Source organism: Centropristis striata, chromosome 20, assembly GCF_030273125.1.
Source record: "Centropristis striata isolate RG_2023a ecotype Rhode Island chromosome 20, C.striata_1.0, whole genome shotgun sequence".
Lineage (NCBI taxonomy): Eukaryota > Metazoa > Chordata > Actinopteri > Perciformes > Serranidae > Centropristis > Centropristis striata.
Window position 1 is genome coordinate 6,108,009 of NC_081536.1, and position 13,822 is coordinate 6,121,830.

The 13,822-nt window shown below is 40.0% G+C and overlaps 1 protein-coding gene across 4 annotated transcripts in view; it reads right to left on the reverse strand.

Moving 5' to 3' along the window:
- Positions 1-13,822, reverse strand: part of LOC131993362 (arginyl-tRNA--protein transferase 1) — an 81,185-nt gene that overhangs the window by 21,124 nt on the left and 46,239 nt on the right. For all 4 annotated transcript variants that reach the window (XM_059359232.1, XM_059359231.1, XM_059359230.1 and 1 more), the window contains one exon: positions 13,034-13,133. In XM_059359232.1, coding sequence (XP_059215215.1) covers positions 13,034-13,133 — 100 coding nt within the window. The remainder of the gene's footprint in view (positions 1-13,033; positions 13,134-13,822) is intronic.

Consider the following 13,822-nt stretch of genomic DNA (forward strand, 5'->3'; position numbering starts at 1 on the left):
CACTCTGAGTAACTCTTAACTGCCTTTAAGAGACCGGCTCATTCTGTCCAGTAGTGCTTATCAAAGATCTGAACGCATTCCCTCGCCAAAGAGAAACCAGGCGTTTCAGACAAAGTGGCGCAGCTGCAGCAGGTTTGAAAATAAATAGTGGCGAAGTTAATGGCAAGGCAAACACCTCAGGCTGGCAGCTAGAGGGCTCTGGATCTGCTCAGCATGACACCATCACCAAACTCTCATTTTCGCCCCTTGTGACCTTCACACCTTCCCCCTCGCCCCCAGCTCTGTCCTTCCACTCACAGTAAGACTGAATCGTCTGACCCGACCTCTTGAACTCTGCTCCCTCAGACCATCACCCTGTCAGCGCTCCACCTAGGGGGTACCAAGCAGTGGCTTCCACCCAGACTGGTGCTGTAGCCTGTTAATGATTTGTTAAAAACACAACCGTGGCAGGGCACAAGGAAAAAAAATGATGAGGCATAAAAGAGAAGAGAAATTATCAAAAACTTTAAACAAATGTTTCTGCTGAGAGGTGCACTGTTGGTGGTCTCCTGTCGAGCTAAATCAAACAGAAGTGTTTCTGTCAGAAAGGCTCCAATTTAAGAGGCGGGGGGAGCTGGAAGGCAGCAGAAAGGGGGCATGCTTTAGCTTATAAATTTCACAGAGAGGGTGAAAATGGGCCTGGTTGGGTTTGATCTTATTTTGATGGGCACAGGTTTTTTGACTAATTTATGAGGATTGTTGGAAGGTAATGCTACTGGCAAAAAAATACCTTAGAAAAAACAACTGAATAGTGTTTGATCTAGGGAAAAGAACAGAGCAGAAAAGAAAGAAAGAAAAAATATTACGGTAAGCACGTATGAGGCCATCAGTTACAACATGGAACACTGCACTCACGCCAGTAACTTTATACCACCTCTATCTGAGCCGTCATGACTGAGTGCATCTTAACATACAGATGTGACAATTGGAGGAACAGGATCCTACACATCACTCTCATGCCTGCTATCCCAGTAATAACTAGGATTATAACTACAGTTTGTGAGATAATCCATTCATGGTACATTTATGTGAAAAAGTAACTGTGATACTCTTTTAATAAGCTGTTGGGACTATTTATTTTTGACCAAGGTCACTCTGACAGTGGCTGTATCAAGGCGAAAACACAATAGTGGATTTTGAAATTGGAATCAGAATTGGATGTGCAGCAGCTTTTTGTCTTCCTTTGGCATCATAGCCGATACACTGCAACTACATCTGTTAAAATCCAAGGGGAAATCAGAAAATGAAATAGGTGAGAAGATAACAGACAAAATCGGGGCACTTTGATTGTCCAGAGATCTCAGCTTCTGCCTGAAAATGTAGATTTGATTATATTTCTTATGAAAAACAGGTCAATTCCAAGCTAGCACCCTAGGCCAGACCTTAGTTTGTTTATTTGAGGTATTTCTTTTTTTAATACTACTTTATTTGTTTTGGTATTTATTTTAAATTTAATGTCATTTTTTACTTATTTAACACAAAATATATTAAAGGTAGGATAAAAAAGGAAACAATGAAAAGTGCTTTATGAATAAAATGTATGACTATTATTATAATATTATTAATAAATATGCATTGTTTTGCATATATTATACTCTCCATCAGAAACAAAGGATTCTTTAATTTCATAAAGACATTTTTTATACATTTATGTCTGAAGTATTTTATTCACTCATAAAATGAACGTTGTTCACGCATTGAATCATGAGTTGAGTGTATTTTCTGTAATAACATTAGACTAAACGGATAAATTGTGATGCCATGTTTTATCTCTGGAATGAAATCAGTTGAAAGTTTATTCAATCTGATCCCTTCTTTCTCTGTCTCAATCTTTCATCCTGACCAGCATGGTGGCTGGTTTCTTGAAAAGTTGCTGAAAGACGAACGGAAACAAACAAAAAAAAAGAAAGAAAGAGGGACAGAGAGAGAAAAAAGGGGAGGTGGCTGTACGGTGTCTGGACCTGTAGGGCCTGTGAAGCAGAAACCCACAGTTCTACACTAACACTGCTGTTCACCGTTCAGTGCAGCTCATCAAAATCTATAAAAGGGTTATAAAGTTTATGCTGAGAGAAGACTGGAAAGGAAAAGGAATGTCGTGGTGAACAACACACTGAAACATAAGTTTTGTACTGTACGGTGTGCAGGGATGAGGGGCCTCTGGATGCCTCAAACTCACTCACTGTCACTCTTAATCTGCCCACATGTACAACAAGTGACACGCACAATGTGAGGTCACACACAAAACATATTTTCTCTTCAGGCCCCTTGAGTGAAAATAACATGCATGCAGATAGCTGTGGCTCGGAGCATTATAGCATGTCACAACCTGCAACTGCATACCTGGAGAGGTGACTGTTTGAGGCAGAGATTACATTAATATACACTGCTGGTTATTGATGTTGCTGCAATGAATCACAAAGATGAGGATTGTTTTTCTTTTTGGCCACCTTTTCAGATTTGATGTGAAGAAAAAATTTAAAAATTCCCCTGGGGGGCATGCCCCCGGACCCCCCTAGACAGCTTCTTTTTTTTTTTTACATTGGCTGGCTGCTCCATGTCCTAGTGGAAAGTCCTGTTGATGACAATTAAAAATGTCACGTTAGGATAACAAAAAAAGATCCTTTATCACAGTATTTTCTGACTGTGAAAAATGTTGTGGTTGCTCTCATTTAGCTCTCAAAGTGCACAAGACTGATGCATTTTACTTAAAAAATATACCAAAAAAATCATGGGGGGAGGAGGGGGATGCCCCCAGCCCCCCTTGATGGTTATTTTTATTATTTGCTAAGACTTAAGAGTCGAGAGTAATTTTTTGTATCAGGGAACTGATAACTTTACACTACATTTTAGATGCGTGGTTGATTTTTATTTTGTTGTACAATTTTGATTTATTTATACTGACAAAAAAAATCCTATTTTCTATATATTTTTAGGTATTTTCCAATATCATCAAGAATATAATTATTGCAAAAATACCCTGAAATTAAAAGACATTTATATATATATATTTTTTTTTACTTTAAAAATACATGTTTTCATGTGTGTCCTGAGAAAATGTGGTCCAATGTACATGTCTGAGCCGGGAGGTAATTTGTCATGTCTAATTGATGTCATGAGAACTAAGCCCATGCAGCAGGTGACAGAAAAGCCTGCAGGCACACACTGATTAAGAAAAACATTAGCAAAGCGGCAAGTGACTGAAAGCAACATCGAATTCTTTCTTCGACATGCTCTTCCACACAGTGGCTCTCTGACACCTGGACTGATTCATTTCAGGTCCACTGAATTCAAAAAGCCATGTGGTAAACTGCTGGCCGTTGCTACAGCGCTGACCGGCTCCCTGACACTGTTTGTTGTTTGTGGGGCGAGGAGGAGTTGGTTTGAAAGGGAACGGAGGTGCAGCTGCCGCGAAAAAGGGCTCTTTAAAAAGTCAGTGAAGTACCGCCGGGGAAACGAATAATCCTTTTCATCTTGCCTCCTTTTCTCATTTGGCACACATTTTGTCACTCCTTTTTTTTCTCTCCATCTGTCCTCTTCCTCCTCCTTTCACTTATTTTGCTCACTCCTTCTTTCTTCCTCTCTGTGGAAAATTTAATGGTTTCCTGGGCTCAGAACGAGACATTCTTTCACTGTGAACAATAATAACAAGAGTAAGAGCCACTTCATGTAACTCTCTCACTGCCTCGCTAACTGGGTACGACTGGGTATTCTGTCTGTGGGTGTGTATGTGCCTGTGTGACACTCTTGAAAAAGTGCTTGATCTGTTAAAACCAGGTACTGCAGATTGGTAAAGCCAAGTGGGTGACCGCCTCGTTTGTTATCATCAAAGTCTGCTTATTCAGTACTTTAAAAATAACCGACACAGACAAGTGCTCGCACATACACACACACCTCCGCAAAGAAATGGAAAATCACTACAACGTGGCATGGATCTTTACTCCTTGTTCTGTCCAAAAATGAAAAGTGGAAATGTATCAAATGAAAGCTAATGAAACGCTGAGTACATTTTGCGAGCTGCTGAAGCTGGATGGTGGAGTTATTGGAGGACAAGGGAATAAAACATGGTGAGAAAAACATGTGAGCTGACGTGCGGGGTCGGTGAGGCACTTGTTTATGGTTTTAACAGATAAACATGGTGATGCAGAGTAGGGGGGAAAGAAAATATCGATGCACTTGAGAATCGCGATATTATGTTTTGTGATAAAGTATTGATACACAAAAATACTGAATTTTTAATGAATAGTTTACAAAGATTCATAGCATATTGCAAAAATGGTAGTGCTGTGAGGATGGATGTTAAAGGGACTGTGATAAATGCAGATGTTCTGTTCTGAATGCATAGAAAAAAGGAAATAAAATTTACTCAGATATCACGCATATGGTTATGTGTTACTTAGATAGTTTTCCCAAATTCCCATATATATATGTTTGTGTGTGTGAATCAGCAGAAGCCCCACGATACGATTTTATCCTGATACTTGAGTCACAATATGATATTGTTGCGTTTTTAAGCATTTTGCGATATGGTGAGTATTGCAATACAGTATAATGCGATTTAACTGTTTAAGTGCATTTTGCGTTGCGTTTTGATAAAACTAAATTCAATCAAGAATTGTTTTGTCAAATAAGAGAAAATTCTCAGTCTATTCATCTCACTTCAGTCTTTTTATTTTTCCACAATGAGAGTCAAACCCACAGACTGACCAACAACGTATTCAGTCAAACTGAACTGAACTGATATCAAAAAAGAAAAGTAGAAGGATTCTCCAATAACACCAGAAAAAGTCGCTAGATTTGGTCGCCAGTCGGTATTTTGAAAAATAGTCACTAAGGGGGTCTGAAAATCAGCAACCAGGCTTTTTTCAGGGGAGAAAAACAGCCCCGCCCCCTGGTGGTTGGTGGACTACTGGTGTAGAAAGTGCTTGATTAGATATGCAGGAGAGCCCGCATTTTAAAATGGAAATATCACCCACGATCAGGTTAATTTAATCGTGGCGGCCAAAATCGTGATCACGATTAAAATTCGATTAATTGTGCAGCCCTAATTCACATGCATTTCATTAAACAAGCGCAAATGAAACAGTCAAGGTAGACAACACGGCAGTCAACAAAAGAGAGAGGTGAGGACGGTGTTACCCAGTTACCCCTTTTTTGACCAAGGCAGTTCCAGGGCCGGTTCAGAGCCGGTGCCTAATCTCAAAACAGTTCCGAGTTTCCACAGCCAAAGAACCAGCTCTTGGGCAGGAAAACTAGTTCCAGAGCGGCACCAACTCTTTGCCGGTCTTGAAACCACAAATCCCTTCCACCAGGGACTGGGGGTCAGGATTGTCATAACTAAAATGTGTACTGCGACGTAATGATGTGGCTCTGGAGCCTGTGGAAAGGCAAACAGGTTCTGCGAACCACCACTAGCCCAACACTTCAACTAAGTTTGCGTTTGTCGAAAAGGGTAAGTGTTGCTTCCTCATCTTAGAAGATGCAAACAGAAACACCTCCAACCTGCTAACTCATATTGAAAACATCACCCATTAGTACAGGGATGATTAATGTCCAGGTGCTTTGTGGCAGGTTGGAAGCCTCCAGTCTCAAAGACCAGCTTTCATTGAGCACGGAGACCCTCAGAGACGGGATGATTGATTCTGATGATGAAAGCCGGGAGGATATTTAATCTCCCTCTCCTTCACTCTCACTTTCACACATAAACAAACTTACAATGTAATTAATATTATTTCGTTTTTCATCAATGTCCTAAATAGTTTGTTAAGTAAATCTGTGTTTTAGAACTTGAAATGATTAGACAGAATCACATATATTCCCGTTCTGTGTAGATTTCTGTAAACATTTAAAAAGTTTAGTTTTGTTGCAGATGTCGAGAGTTGAACCTCAGGAGATATATATCATATCAGGAGATGTATAAACTATTGCTTAATCTAGATATAGGTCGATTGCAAAATGTCTTAATGGTGCCAAGATTTCACTGAGCATGCAGTGACAGGCTTTATTTGTTAGGGAAGCCCCAAAAAATGCAAGTAAACTCTTGTGACTGGGCTGCAGTACACTTACAATGTTTATTCCCATTTGACCACAGTCCATCCAAACAAGCTCCAAAAATGCTGCATGACATTTCAGGCTAATATCAACCTCAAAGCCTCAGTTACTCCTTCTTAAGTCATGACAGCAGTCAATTCAGATGACTTTCAGCTTCACACGAAAGGCAATGTTGAAAAAAAACAAGAGTGGCAGAAGGGCCAAGACCTTTGGTCTCATTTAGCCTCCAACAGCTTCACCTTCTGCTCTCTACAGCTCAACATCAGAGGGCCAGGGAGGGCCAGAGGACCAGGGACAGGAGCCAGGGGCAGGATGTCACGTCTAACCCTGAACCCACCAGCCAAACCAGCAAGGCTCTGTGGGACGCTCGGTCCCAGCTTTGAGAACAAAGGAGAGGGTCTGACACTGGCCAGGCAGCCCTCTGCTCCTGGCTGGACTCCAAGTCTTCTAGGACTCTTTAAGGCTGTTCTACAGAACCATGTCCAGGCTTTGGCACTGCTAAGAAGTTTTAAACCCATCACACATGGAGCCTTTTCCCTGGGCATGCAGAGATGTGACCTGGCAGAAAAGACTTTCCTTAAGAACACTCGAAAATGGATACACAGATAAGAGTCGGTCCACGCTTACTGTAGCTTTCCAAAGTCCTAACACACAGACAAAAGAACAGCTCAGGTAGAGGCTTAAAAAAGTGTTAGCTTACTACTAGTTTTAAAAACTCTGTCTATGAACACTGTATAGAGTATCCATAAAAAGCTTTTCACAATGCTGCCGGTGTCAATTACATAAACAATACACTTGTATTGCTCCTCAGGGAATCAAAGTACTGGATGAACAATTGTGTGAAATTCCACAGAGAGGAAACTGGTTTTAGATGGATCAGATGTTTGTAGTATTCCTCTCAGCATGTTGAGTTGAGTAAAGTTATCTAAGCTTCCACTAAAATTCAGGCCATGTCCACCACATTAATGTTACAGTGAAATTGCAGAGTTAGAAGTTGACCTTGCACACATGGTGATTTCAGATCGTCTCTAAAGCTTTGCTGTTCAAACTGAAATCTGTATATATATTTATATTAAAAAAACAACATTTCTGCCTCTCCATTTGAGCCTCCTGTTCACGCTCAGGCGTTGCTTTTCACGCCTAAATTCTGAGCTTTTTGGAAATATTTGAAAAACTGAGTTTGAAAACACTGCTGACAAACTTAGAAAAATCATTGATGATGTTTTCTGAATATAAATGTATTGTCTGTTGCCAACGGGACCCTATTCTGGTATCAGAAGTGTTCTGGTTTATGTTTGTAGTCAGAGTAGTATTAACCAATCATGTCTGAGCAGGGTTTTTGGCTAAGGACAATACTATCATAATATCTTCCATTTCCCTCTTTTTTTAAATCTCAAACAACAATGTTCATTGCTGTCAAACATCTGGTATGGATGGTGACATCCATGATAATGACAGACCAATTTGAAAAGTATAGCCACACTCCACACAAGTATAATGCACTGATTTTTATTAAGGGTCATAAACACTACCTGCTAACAGTGACAGATATCCCTTGGCTGCCATACTGAGCCCCCTAACCAAATCATTATCTAACAGTCAAGTAGTTGCCGACAATAAATGTGACATAAATACACAGATGACAACCTTGGATTAGGTAGCAGTAAAGCACAAAATGGAAAATATGTAGTTGGCCCATTAACGTTTTCGGAACCCATCAGGTATCAGTCTGACAACAATATAGCCTCTGGGGACAACGGCCAATATTGGGGTTCCGGTGAAGCAAACAGAAATCCAGATAAATATCCTGGTTAAAACTTCCTTTTCTGTGTGGCGGTCATTGTTTACAGTCTCATCAGCAAGTTAAATTGCGAGAATGTAGTTGGGGTTGGTTGGCTTAGGTAAAAAAAGCTAAATTGTGATCGTCACGACTATAGCTATTCTGTGATTGCATTTCGGCAAATGGTGTTTTTTTTTTGCTCTCCAAGCACACCGTTTACCTGCAGTTAACCAAAACCCTGCTCAGACATGATCAGTTAATACTACTCTGACTACAAACATAAACCAGAACACTTCTGATACCAAAATAGGGTCCCGTTGGCAACGGACAATACATTTATATTCAGTATACAGCATCGATGATTTTTCTAAGTTTGTCAGCAGTGTTTGCAAACTCAGTTTTTCAAATATTTCCAAAAAGCTCAGAATTTAGGCTTGAAAAGCAACGACTGAGCGTGAACAGGAGGCTCAAATGGAGAGGCAGAAATGTTGTTTTTTTAATATAAATATATATACACATTAGTGTGTATGTGGTCTCAGAAAGCGATGGGTAAGAGGGGGTTCCCTGAAGAGGGTAGATGGGTAAAATGGCGGGAGGGAGTGGTGTTCAAGGGGTTTGAGTGGTGTCCAGCAGGGTTCAAGTGCTAGTGTTTTGGTCTTTAAAGAGGCAAGCAGCAGGACTGAGATCTAGAGACCAGAAAACCTCCAACACAATGACAGTGGAGTTTAGGGGCTCCCCAACAATTCCACAGTATGTCTGTGCATTAATGAACTACTTGGGCTCATATGCAAATCAGACAATGGAGCGAGACACTGTGCATGTGGTGAGAGTGCGCTTGAGCGCGGGTGTGTTTCTGTGGGAGTGTGAGAGCCCAAAGGTGGGAACTGGGCAACCTTCTCACCCTTGTTCTGTGTTCCTCCCCAAGGGTAAAATAGGAAAAAGTGGGGAGGTTTTGAACAAGACGCTGCAATGGCAAACACACAAGAACAGATATGGGGGGCTGGGGGGAGTAAATACCAGTGCAGGGGGGGTTAGGTGCTGTGGTAACAGCGTTCTCAGACAAACAACGTGATCAAGATTCAACACACAGACACATAAACAGAGCAAACACACTCACATGCATTCCATACACAGACTCCCAAACTGAGAAAATGGGCAAAGCACTATGCAAACCCCAAAACAAGATGTAAATGGATAAAAAGATGTGGCACTTTGCCATAATCCCCAACAAGACATCAGTCTCCCATGGACAAGAACAAGCTCTGGGAACATCTGAATGAAATGACAGAGAAATAGAGGAATTAGTAGATGGATGAGAGAAAAAAGGGATGAATGGTAAATCTTGGCCAAACTAATGGACTTGGAAAGGCTGCTTTCTTTCACCATCCATCTGAAGCTATAGATCTGTAAGTGGTGTTTGGTGTGAATGTTTGTGAGCTGTGGCTCTTGTGTGCATGTGCATGCATATGCATCATGCATTTGTGTAAAAGTACATCTACTGCAGTTTTGTAAAATGATGCATACTTGTAGCTGCTGAGTTACTGTTGCCATCACCAGTGTGACCTTCCTCTCAACCTTTAATGTCTTCAGCAGCCTCGTCCTCTCTTCCTTGCCTGTAACTCCCCTCTTTAAATTTTTTTCTCTCATACTCTCTTTATTTAACGGTCTCCTTGTTTCTTTCTCTCCTAACTTGAGGTAAGTGCATATGAATCAGCTGTTTAGCTGTAATAGTATTTCTACGTGCATTTAAGTGAACAATGTTTTTGCATATTGTGTTATCTTGATAGGGACAAAGGATCTTTGACACGGTTTTCTTGATCTACCTTTGGATTGTTAAAAAACAGTTTCTCTTTAACCCCGTGTAACAGTTTCAGGGCCATTTTTGCTCCTGTCAGATTTGACTCACGAGGCACCGTGGCCTCATTTTTCACTGCATTATGTCAGACCTGCCCCTCTATGGAAACAGCACAGTTATGAATAAAGGTTGGGAGAATTAAAGACATATTTTGTGCAGTATAACACAGTTATAATTCCATTAATCGTTTAAAAAAAAGAAGCATAAATTGAATTTTTGAACACTTTTCCAAGTTCCCACAAGTGTTACAAATATTTGGAAAAAACATGGGAGCTAAACAAGCCATATATATCAAACTATTTACCCTTTCAGAACCAATTACTTATAACAGCTACTGTCCTCTCCTCTGTGCTCTGTGTAAACAACCTGCAGTTTAGTCAAAGATTTACGTTTTTGTCACATAACTGTTTATCTCAGCAGTCATTCATTGCTTACCAAGTCATTCATGGCTTACCAGTTGCACTGCGGAGTGCTTAATCTTATGGGTTTTTTTTTTACAAAATCTGATAATTGCAAACAATTTGTTTTGTAAATTAAAAAAAAAGACATGTAGAATAAAGTGATTATGATGAAATATCACAATGTTAAGCTTCTATTTGGTTCCTTTTTCTGACTGAAGCATTTGTCGTGCATGATATGTTCAAGGACCGCCAGAAAGCTAAAATCCAGTGATAGAAAGTGTAAAAACAGGCACTGTCAATGATACATGGTGTATTTTTGGTAATGTAAAGAATATGTGCTTTTCAAAAATGCTGGCGGGTTTTGGGATTCAGAGGGTTAAGGTAAACCACTGCTGCACCATTCAATCAAGTTGTCCTGAAAAGTATACTTAATAGTGTGGATAGACTTATGGACAGCAAAATTCCAAACTGTAATACATGAAAAATTAGAGCAGGTGCCAGGGTTCATGTGGAAATGGGAGAGGAAAGCACATAGGTAGGCCCCTGCTGAGGCATTCGCACCTATAATAACACGAGTAGCAGAGGAAAAAGAGGGGGGCTGGTCTTCCTCTTCCTTTACAGGCAGGCAGTAGGGACATACAACGCCTCTCAGGAAGATAGAAACCTGCATTATGCAAAAGTAATCAGAGGAACAAACCACTTTTGCTCACTGACCTGAGAGGTGAGGACCAGTAAAGGAAGGAACCAGATAGACAGAGAGAGACAGACAGACAGACAGACAGACAGACAGACAGATAGACGGACAGAGAGACAGAGAGACAGAGACAGAGACAGAGAGACAGGCAGAGAGAGAGACAGAGAGAGAGAGACAGACAGACAGACAGAGAGACAGACAGACAGAGAGACAGAGACAGACAGAGACAGACAGACAGACAGACAGACAGACAGAGAGACAGAGACAGACAGAGAGAGAGAGAGAGAGAGAGAGAGACAGACAGACAGACAGACAGACAGACAGACAGACAGAGACAGATAGAGAGAGGTGTAATAGTGTGTGAGAGGGATCAACAAGTTGAAATTGACACATCATCCCGATGTGCCCATAAAACAGTTTTTCTGCTTTACCGGTTAAGTTAAAGAGAGATATTTTGATCATCTCTCATGAACAGAGAGAAGCTGTGTGGAGTCGAGGCTCAGTGTGAAACATTAAAACACCAAACAGATAGAGCGGAAACATTTATCTCACACGAAATGGGCTTGCACATCAAACCGTTCAGCCATATATCACTGTGGCATTTTGGGAAGGCACTCACACTTCATATGAAATATTATAAACAAAGTCTGAAAATACAACATCATTGAGCTTAATGCTGTACATCCATTTAAACTGCTTGTCATTAACAGTTAACGGAAACTTGAATTTTAAATACAGAAGAGGAAAAGTGCTGCCATCAAGTTATTTAAGGGACATAAGTTTATAACATCAGCACAAAAGTTTGAAAATGTGTGATATTGCATTTACACTGCAGGAATAAATGGTATGTTTAACACACCAGGACCACCTAGTGTTGCAGCAGTCAGCTTGCTGTTGCAAAAAAATGTAATTAATCAAATTCAAAGCACGTCACAATGTAACTGAATGCAAAAGCGAGGAATGCAAGTGAGAGCAGATGAAGACAACAACTTGTAAAATGTCACAGCAAGCTTTGATGCTCCCAGTGCTGCGAGAGAATAGTCCCCGCAGAACCAAACACCGAAGAGCAAAAGGTGTCAAAGTGTCAAAGAAGAAAAGTATGTCTGATGTCTGGATCTATTTTGGGTTCAGACAAGAAGATGCTTGATAGAGCCAGGTACTGTGCACAAAGGGCCTTGCTAACGCAGCACAAAACACAAGGCAACACTAGAAATGTGAACCAGCATTTATAAAAAGCATCTCAAGAACGTGTATGATGAAGGCCTGGCTAAAAACCAGACAACCAATGCGGTAAAGAGGCGAAAAACCACCTGGCAGGGATCTCTGTTGGTTTTATGTTTAATGTTAATTTTAGCAGGGCCACAGACGGGCAATGAGATTTGTTCTTTTTATATATCTGCACTTCAGTATGTTACTGTAACTAACTGAAGATCAGTAAGATTCATATTCTTTTTCATATATCAATGTTTGCAGGGCTTCTTCCATATTTTTATTAAAAAGTCATGATTGTTTATATTGCATGGCTAAATCTGTGATTGAAGGTTTGAAGGTTGTTGGTAAGCTACTGTTAGCTATATGTTGGTAAGCTAATGCTTTCTATATGTTAACAAGCTAATGTTAGCGATGTTAGTAAGCTACTGTTAGCTATATGTTAGTAAGCTAATGCTATCTATATGTAAGCTAATCAATATGTTAGCAAGCTAATGTTAGCAATGTTCGTAAGCTACTGTTAGCTATATGTTAGTAAGCTAATGTTATCTATATGTAAGCTAATGTTATCTAAATGTTAACAAGCTGATGTTAACTATGTTAGTTAATGTTAGCTATATATTAGCAAGCCAACGTCAGCGATATGTGAGCAAGCTAATGTTAGCTAATATCCACTTTTATTATCTTTTCTGGTTTGTCAGATTCAAAAAACTTGTTTATAGTATTGTATTCAAATTATAGTGAATAATACAGAAAAATACTAAATCATAATTGTAATTTTTGGTCTAAAACCTTTTTTTTTTAAATTGTAATTATGGTGTTCCATATCAGTCAGTCCTACAGTTAGTATTATACCATGTGAAAATGCTTAAGGTGACATGGGAATGTTTCAATTTAGAAAATTGATCAAAGCAACAAAATCAATTTGATCTTTTCAGCATTTGGAGATGCTGTTTATGTAAAGGAGAAAAACAGAAGAAGCGTGTTTTGTGTGAGACAATGCATACCTTATACCGCATCTTGGGACAGGAGTGAATGTAAAAGCCCAGGTAGTAGTAGGACAGCTTGGGGGACTGTTTCTGCAGCTGCCTGGTGAAAGCGATCTCCCTGTGGCGGGAAACACACAGACACACCTTTTTCAGAGAGGCACTGTAATAAGAGGAAAAAGCTCAGGCTTTCAGAAACAGCACATATGCATGCAGTCGATGTTGCTGCTTGTTACAATGATGGCTCACTCCAGCACCACTTTCTCTTTTTCAGCTCATTCTGGTTGGAGATGCTGCAGTGCAGTGTTTTAAATTCCAGATGCTACATATTCATGTTTCACTTTACACAGGGATATGGGAGACAGCTAAATGCATTATATACACATATATACACAGTTTTTTTATTTATGTTGATGACCGATGAGCTGCAAATGTATTCAGTATCAGAGTTGGCCAGCAGTTTGGAGGTAGTTTTCATCATTGAAAACAATAATTCAGACAAAACAGAGACTTATTCACAATATATTAATTACAATACCTAAATAGTAGTGTGCAAGTGCACACTGACTAACTTAAGATGTGTTTTTCTTACAGGTTAGTAAATCACAGCATACAAATGAGGGCAATAGGAAATAAAATTGGTACTAGCAGCTCTGACTAGAGCAGTGCCTAAGCTGAGGAAGTAAACACCCACACTCAAAAAGGCAGCTTTTCTTGGTCTCATTTCATTACACAAAAACAACTGCCTTCTCTTTATCGGCATTGAGCCCTCCAGCAGAAAAGAAGGTGGTGAAAAAGGAGGGAGAGAGC